Source organism: Ptychodera flava, chromosome 16 (genome assembly GCF_041260155.1).
Source record: "Ptychodera flava strain L36383 chromosome 16, AS_Pfla_20210202, whole genome shotgun sequence".
Taxonomy (NCBI): domain Eukaryota; kingdom Metazoa; phylum Hemichordata; class Enteropneusta; family Ptychoderidae; genus Ptychodera; species Ptychodera flava.
Window position 1 is genome coordinate 16,338,146 of NC_091943.1, and position 8,975 is coordinate 16,347,120.

At 39.0% G+C, this 8,975-nt stretch overlaps 1 protein-coding gene across 14 annotated transcripts in view; it reads left to right on the plus strand.

The window, feature by feature from the left end:
- The window catches only part of LOC139114136 (spectrin alpha chain, non-erythrocytic 1-like), a 59,054-nt gene extending 54,874 nt beyond the window's left edge, over positions 1 to 4,180 (plus strand). For all 14 annotated transcript variants that reach the window (XM_070675664.1, XM_070675667.1, XM_070675668.1 and 11 more), the window contains 3 exons: positions 2,006 to 2,152; positions 2,408 to 2,555; positions 3,025 to 4,180. In XM_070675664.1, the coding sequence (XP_070531765.1) occupies positions 2,006 to 2,152; positions 2,408 to 2,555; positions 3,025 to 3,150 (421 nt within the window). In that variant the 3' untranslated portion in view covers positions 3,151 to 4,180. The remainder of the gene's footprint in view (positions 1 to 2,005; positions 2,153 to 2,407; positions 2,556 to 3,024) is intronic.
- Positions 4,181 to 8,975: the final 4,795 nt, after the last annotated feature.

Genomic DNA, 8,975 nt, shown 5'->3' on the forward strand with positions numbered 1-8,975 from the left:
TTACAACAAAATAAAAGTATTTATTTATAAAGTGTCTTTAATTCAAAAAAATGAGGGTACGATAGTTCTCTTTTTGGCGCCTGTACCGTGTACGTCCGCCTTTCTTTCCAATAAATTCTGGGGATCGAAGCTCAGACAGTATCCGCTAAGGGGACAAGTCAGCATCTAAACTTTGAAATACTACTTGACTGGCTTGGCTTGCATGTACTGCATCATATGGCCTTTGAATTTTATCATAGCCTAATCAATCGACAGCTGGCGAAATGACCGTAATTTGCGGGAAAAGAAAATTGAACGCCTGAGGTCAAGATGAGGTCGAACTTTGAACGTACGATCATGCACGGTTGAGGTCACCGGCGGGCACATCGAGTTCATTATCATTGACATGAAAATACTTCTGATATCGGTTCTTTGGCATTACTTTTGCGATCCCCGGTAGTTGTAATCTGTCGTCTGTTGACCAGTAGTCATTTACATCTGGCATGGTGTGAATTTCGATCAAAATATTTGCTATGAGCGCCCGCATTTCATCAACCTTAGTCTCATACCAGTACTGGTTTACGTCGGCGCCGGGCCATCGACACAGAGTCGCGTAGTGGTGATTTCATCGACAACTTGTTGACGGAAAGGCGGCGGAATTAACAGAAAAAATGATCTAACGGCTGAGCTCCGATGCCTAAACTATGATAAGAAACAGATTCAGCGACCAGAAAATTCAGAAGATCGAAATTTTGTACCACGAGGCGACACTATGAGATCTCACACTATTTATCGGGCGCTTCGGTCATAGTTTGCATGCAGCATGTACTTGCCGTAGCGCTGCATCGATCTCACCTACGTCAATGTCACTCACTGTTTCTACGTTTTGAAAACGGAATCAACAGAAAAAATAATCTCCCGGATGAGCTCCGACACCTAAACGATGCTAAGGGCCAGATTCAGCGACCAGAAAATTCGGAAGATCGAAATTTTATACCATGGGACGACGATGGATCTCACGCGAGATATCGGGCGCTTCCGGTTACAGTTTGAAGTCCTAAAACTGGAGTATTTGCCGTAGCGCTGCATCGATCTCGCCAACGTCTATGTCACTCACTGTGTCTACGTCTGAAAAGCCTTCAAATTCCTCCTTTCGTCATTGTCAAGGAAAATTCTCATGAATAGGTATTCGAGCGACCGACATCCGCGATTTTTCAGTGAGGGTTGACGCTACGGCAGGACGTAAACAAAAATTTAAAATTCAAACTTAGCGACATGACGCGTCTGAGAAAACATCGATCGATTTTGTGCAAAAACTTTTAATGGCAACCTGTATATTTATGAGCGGGAAAATGTAGCCTAACATTTGCTTAGTACGTCATCAGAAAATGATGATACGTTCATCACGGAAAACCGTTACGTTTCCCGCATTTTCAAATCGACCCGGAAGTCTGGAATGTTCGGGCGCTTTTGGGCGCTTTGGCCGCACCCCCATAGGGCGTTTGAGGGCGCTCTGGACTGCAAAGGGTTAAGATTACCCAATGTCAAAAATGGCTGGACCATCTAATCTGCTTAACTATTTCAGTAAAATAAGCCTCCAATAATGGGTGAAACCTAGAATTCAAAAGAAGGGCATACAAACAAAACCATGTACAAAGTGTGATGATAGTCCTTCAAGTCCTGCAGATAGGAAGCGTTTTAAGGAGATGGTAGATTTAATCAACTCTATGATGTTATATCATAGACATTAATCAAAGTTTTGATAGCCACTATTGTTATTATGTTAAATACTGTCATGTAAATATCTCATGCAAGATCCGAATGTTGTGGGCCAAGGTGTTGTGTATTCATGTTTATTTTGAGGGGGTTATTAGATTAAATAGGTGGGATTCATGCATTCACTCACTATGGAGAAAACACTGATTTTAGTGTTCTCAAATGCCATATTCAGGATTCAGGCAGTCATAAAGAGTGATCTAATGTGAAAAACACTCTTGACATTCGTGAAACATATTGTCTCTCACAGACATTTTGACAAGGACAAGACTGGCAAGCTGGACCACCAAGAATTCAAGTCTTGTCTACGTTCCCTCGGATACGATCTTCCGGTTGTTGAGGAAGGCCAGGAAGATCCTGAGTTCCAGAGTATTCTGGACAGTGTAGATCCTAATAGGTGAGTGAAGATGCGGAAATATGACCAATGTTTGGTACAAGATGCAGGAAAATGAGTAGTTTTATGTTTTCACAGCATTTCTACTCCATCGTAGAGCCATTCTGTGAGCAGTCATTGATTCATCATGCAGACACAGGATTTGCAGTGTTTGTATGTCACATGTTGAAATGACAGACATTTGAAATATCACATGGACATTTGGAGGTACTGCAGCTGAATGCTCACTAACATGACTGACCCTTTTCTTTTTACAAGGGATGGCTTTGTGTCCTTGCAAGAATACATGGGCTTCATGATAAGCCGTGAAACTGAAAATGTCCAATCCAGCGAAGAAATTGAAAACGCTTTCCGTGCGCTCAGCTCTGAGAATAAGCCATACGTCACCAAGCAAGAACTGTATTCGGTAAGTTTCATCTACAACGTGACCGACATTGTTTCCACCACTGTCCTCCATTACTGTAGTATGCACCGCAGAAGTTAACTTTATGGAGAAAAATGAAGTTTCTGATATCCAAAAACTGAGATGGTGAAAGTTTTTTTTATTCAGAGAGCTTTAAAATGAGCCCCCACAAGTGGTAGATCAGAAAATAATTGTAAAAGTTTGAGAGTCTGCATATCTGTCCCTGAGGTGCAATCTACCTTAATGCACTAATGCTGCTTGGATCAAAACTCTTGTACAACCACAACAGTATATGCAAAACAATGATCCTATCATGTGACACAGAAAAATTTACCCTTCCCTTACCATTGGTTTTTGCTGCAAATAGTTACTCTGTATGTTTTACATACTAAAAGTGAATTTCCAAGCAAACTTTGCCTTGTGTAAATTTGAAGTTAACTTTTCCACATTTTCTGTACGCTTTTCCCTGCAGAATTTACCAAAAGAACAGGCGGAGTGGTGTATCCTACACATGAAGCCCTATCGAGACAGCAAGGGTAGGGAAGTGCCTGGAGCCCTGGATTATGTGGACTTCACCACGTCTCTCTTCCAGAACTAGCATTTCAGAAAGAGATTGACACTGAGAATTTCTGCTAGTAGTCTAGTCATAGTAGTGATTAAGTTTTTAAGCGACTTATATTGCTTGATGGAATTACCAGTTATAACCATCTTGATATGATACGGTATAGTGTTTTTGCACTGCGTTGATATCTATGACCACAGAAAGAAGTGAGTAGTTGCAGGACTTTCTTATTTGTTTCATTTAGAAAGTTTCAACACCGATGTTTCAAAGTTAAAGGGCTGCAAAAGTTACAGTCAAAAAAGATGGCAGATCAAAACTAAAGAAAGCACTGATAAACTTCACTTATCACATTCTAATTAATGTTTGGGAATTTTAAAGGAAATAAATGATATAACTTAGTAAATAAATGCTTTGCTATTTCGTCAGAGGATTAAAATATCCGTGAGAATTACACAAAGAAGATTATTATCATCAGTGTGAATGAAATTGCGCTCTTGCTTATGTCTTACTGCAGTGTGTGCAACTAAGCAGGCAAAAAAGTAAAATTTGTAATGATAAATGTTAATTAGTCATCAAAATTTTATGATATGATCAATTTTTGGACCCCATGGACCACTCCTATGTATAAAGATGCATTTTAACCTAAAATGGTGAATGATAAGATCGAAGAAATTGAATAAAAAAGGGGTGTGTTTCAATGTGTTTATGTCTTACATCTTTTCTGAGAAACTTTCATCATGATCGCAAAAAAGCCTCCACACTTGTAAGTCTGTGTGCACGTTCCTGTTAGTGGTCAAAACCATCAAGCCATTTTCCAAACACAAAAACATTGTACGAGAAAACCTTAAAATCTCACTTGCCTTTTGACCAACAATAAAGAAGAAAATCTGCTTGAAAAAGATTTTTATTGTGAGTCTGAAGTAGCTAAGGACATAAGTCAAGCAGTGAGATATCGGTCTTCTGGCACAATGCGGTAATTGGCATCTCATAAGAAAACTGTACTGCTTCAATATTGTGACTGGTATAGTTCTAATGTAGTAATAAATATGCGTAGTCATTGAAAAAAGGTATTTAGTCCTAGATTTTTTGTGCATGAGTGAGCCTTCGGAGAGATTTCGAAGCATAGTTTTGCCGTCACAATTACCAGTGCTTGTCAAAGAAATGCTTTCTGACATATAACCCATGATACATGCAAAGAGGAAGTTTCCAGTCAACAGTTTCCAAAACTGTAAACTGTGGACTTTGGAAAATTGAAAAGTGTTATCTATGCATGTGCACATTATAGAATGCCTATGGAAGATGATAGTGTTGCCTGCGACTGAGACAAGTGTTATAAAAGACATGGACGGGCCATATTCAGGTAAAGGCATACATTTGTGTTCCCTTGGTCCTGTGAGTCTTCCCAAAACAGTTGGTCTCCCTCAGCCTATGGCCTGGTGAAAAAGACTTTTAAGCAACTCTCAGACCCTCGTGCAACAGACATATGCTGTTACCCTCATGGCCAGTCAATATGTGCATACTGTGTAACTGTTACATGCAATATACCGTGATGACTGGCATTACTTTGATTATGCAGAACTGTGAAAATATACGAAATGTTTCAATGAAATAGAAATTTTGGTTCTCAATTTGCATATTTCTCATACCATGATTGATAAATTGTGTGCTATGTACTCTGCTGTAGATCAGGTTTGCTCTCTAGCAATGCTGTCACTTTGTGGCAGAGAGATAATTTACCTGTTTGATGAGTGACAGGGTGGCAGTTGTATATTGAGGAGGGGTCATCCAAGAGTCATGCCAGTCACAATAATGCTGCTATTGACGGCCCCTCTACTAATCAGTTTACTGCCACACAGATCTTTTGTTGCTGCATTAACTACCAAGGTAAAAAAAATTCTGTCAGGTGATCCATACCTGTTTTATCGTTCACAATCAATATCACTGTTATACCACTTGACGACTTCTCGGATTTTGAGAATTGCCTTGAAAGGACAGTGTTTGTGCAGTGGTAGAGAACAGTGAGTGAACTTAGGTCATCTTTGTTTGTGCCCCCTTTCCATGCACAGCTCTCTGTAGTAATCTGTTGATTTATTTAAGATAACGTCAAATAGGAAAGAAAGGGCAGTTGAGGATGAATTAATTTTTGAAAATTATGTGAGTATTATTCAATTCAAAGAATTCTTGCTTCCTATTTTAAGATAATCGTGACAAAAGCAGTGTCACAGTAAACTGCCAATTTAGAGTAGAAACTGTCACACAATGTCACTGTTCTGGGCATTACCCTAGGAGATGACCTCACTTCAAACAAGAGTCAGTCCCTCAGTATATGCCATCATTCACCAGGTTTAATTAAATAGCATGAGCTTTCACAGACTGGAAGTGTCCTGCCCGGATAAGATAAGATGCATTGAAGTGAAAAGGAAAAACTTGTTCTCAGAAGCAAAATACCCAGAATGGCAGTGAATTTGTCACATTTAAAATTGCAAACAGCTGAACAAAAGGAATTGGAGATGTAAAAGAAAATGAAAGATGAATTTGTAGAAAGCAACAAGTGGAATTAGCTACAGGTAGTTACACAGATGTTTGTGAAGTGCACCATGGTGGCAGTTTGAATCCTGGGTTTGTAGAGCCTCAGCGGCCGCAGGTTATGATCCTAATATTTAGCTGGACATGATATGGCTTCTCTCCTTCGTCTTGGAGATAACTTGTTTGGTTCTGTCACAGATACCAGAGAGAACTTTTATTAAGTCACCGGATAGAAGTATTCATCTGTACGAATTATTGAGGCCGGCATAGTATGTATGTGTACGGCGTAATCCTACCAGTTGAATTAATTTGGATTTCTTTGCAGGTAAACCGCAGTTTACCTTCACCGCTGATGATTGGTTAATCTTTCATGGAATTATGTCAGTTGCGAAATGCATTTCAGTGATTGATGCATTGGCTGTGTAAATAGTGCTTGATAAAAGAGAATAATGTCTTTGTATTTTTGTGTTTATTCAGACGCTGAGTTTAATACATCAAAAGAGAATTTTACATGGTCTCAACTACTAAATGTGACTCTTTGTGTATGCAACTTTGGAGTAACTTCATGTCGCTGAGAAGGTTTTATATTTGTTTGTTGTTGTTCGAAGATGCACTAGTTTAAGCATCAAAGTAAACGAGTTAGGATATTGTTGATTTGAGTGTTGTTTGTTCAGAAAAGGAATGCATAATGTGAATGGTGTGATTCAACTTGTTTACTCTTGTCACATACCGAGCAAAACACAAGAATTATTTTGTAATGGTATTCTAGTGCAGTTTGTGTTCAGTGAATAGTCGGGAGAGAGAGAGAGAGAGAGAGAGAGAGAGAGAGGTGGGAGAATTTTTATGATTTGACGGCCTCTGAAGGTAGCTAGTCAATTTCAAAAGGGACAGTAATAATTTAATCCGTCAATCTTTCAAACTGTGAATTGAGAACTCGGCACACATTACAATTTTGTTTATGGTTAACGGTGGATTTGCTTTGGGAGAAACTCGTTTTTGAGTTGCTCAGCGAGAGGTACCCGGGTTCTCCACCATGTATTACTTCTCATCGTCACCCTTCGGGAAATTGCAAGCGAGAGGAAGTCGGAAGACAGAAACAGAGTAGTGGCTCAAAGTTTTCAAAGATAACACCATTTATTTTGATACAAAGAATGTTACATCCTGCCAGGTGTTGTTCCTTGCTTCTCCGTATTTGTAAACGTACCTCTTGTACACAGTGATTATTTGCATGCGAATTCATCATACCCTCCCACACTGCTTGTCAATATCTCTATAATTTTATGGCCTGGTTTTGTTTACCAGTTCTTGACTATTTCGTCACAAGGCGTAAGGTAACAAGCATCATGTATTGCATAATAATAAAGGACGTCAATGTGAATGACCTCTAACACTATTGGAACTAATTTGGGATAATTGGAGGGTGAATAAATGTCGGTTTAAAATGCAAATGTAAAATAATCTGCTTTCCTTTTTAATTTATACACTTGCTTTTATGAGTAATTTGTAATATTGCAACAGTCAGCGATAGGGCACTTAACACTTTTGAGAAATTTGATAAATTGAACATCCAAATGTACCGAATTAGTTCCAATCGTGTTCTCTTATAACCTTTCATTCCACTCAAGCTTGCTGGAGGCACTTAACTCATTTGCTCTGGGGATGCTATATCCCGTTTTGCTGTATCCCTATTTGAGAGACTAAAAATTTTCAAGCTTGATAAAAATATCGTTTCCCTGATTTTTTTGGCAAGGCTTCAGAGGCAGCAGGTGATTTTTTCACTATCCAGCAAAATCACATTGTTACATTGCTACTGATGATTTTGAGTCTAAAATTTACAATTAAGTGTCCACGCGCACCAGAGGCATTATATACAGGCATTGTTGACAGAACGAATTCTGAGCGTTTCCACGTGCTCTATGAAGAAAACAAAAATAACTCTCTTGTCAACAATAACAATGGTGTGTATACTTATACAGACCGAGTTGACCAGATGAATATTGTGTATATCGTAGCATGCTTTGTGGAGTAGATCGATCGTGATGGAATAAGTTATCAAGGGTGAGTCGATGATCACCCATTTTGGAAACAACACTTTTAAGTTTGATGTACAGTCAACACCTACTCTTTTATCATGACCGTGGTTTTGTTGGTAAAAAGTTAATAAGGTAATAATAAAATACCAATAGCACAGCACTACGATCGAAATGTTCTCCACATGTTTTCGCTGTTTGGTAATCGTTAAACAGGCTAAACAAACTTCCAGAACGGGATACCGGTTAAACACAGATCACTCCACACACCGACTATTTATGTTAAACTAAGTCTTGTATTTAATAAAAGGAGTTAAATGACAAACAAACTAAATGCAGAATGCCACAGTTACTTTAAGCTGAGGGCGATCAGGTATCTAAAAGATAAAAATGAGTCTGAAGCCCGCAGATTTCGAAAAGTGTCCTTTACCACTGAGACACTACCCAACACTCTTGATGCACTCGCGGATAGCCTACACATTATACAGCTTTTGTGCAATAGTTCGGGGATAACTTAGACGCAGCAGTAGTACAACATTCAGGTTGGACAACAGTCTTAGTTTGTAGACACAGCACGGCACTCCCACCAGTATGATGTTCCTAAGTACCCTGCAATACACTCGCCAGAACTTGAGTTTCATCGAAGGACAATCCGCCTAAACGTAACAGCAAGACGTTTCCGCACTCATGAAAGAACTTAGGTGTTTCCAGGAAGACCAGTTCGGACAGTACACAACTCAACACTACCTCTTCGACGCATATAGACTGATCAAAGAAGACGAAGTGAAGTGGCAACATGCGTGCTATTATAGAACCAAATAAATAATTCTTGGTCACACCTTGTCAAGCATTAAATAAAGTACAAAACTATGTTCACCTGGTCAGACAGAAGAAGCGCTGCATTGAGTTCGTATCGTCAGCATAATAAACAAATGCTTCTTTAGCAACGAAGCATTTGTTTTCAAATGCCATGCCAGACTGTTTTTTTACCCTTGCCTTTGTTTTCTAACATTTAAGTTTTATGATGTATTAGACCTTAATGTTTTGCCCCATGAATCCTGGCACAGCCACTATTGTGTTTAAAGGCTGACTGAACGCCAATAAAGAATAATAATGACAGCAATGATAATTAATAAGAAAATACAAAAGACAAAAAGTAGCGGGCAGCTTTGTATGATTCCTCGGCTGGTGTTTCCGTCTCCCCGAGTTGTACAGCAGTTCATGTGAATAACGGTACCTCCGTTATTATTGACGACCTAAATGCAAATAAGAAATTAATTATGCATTATTTAAATTTTACTACAT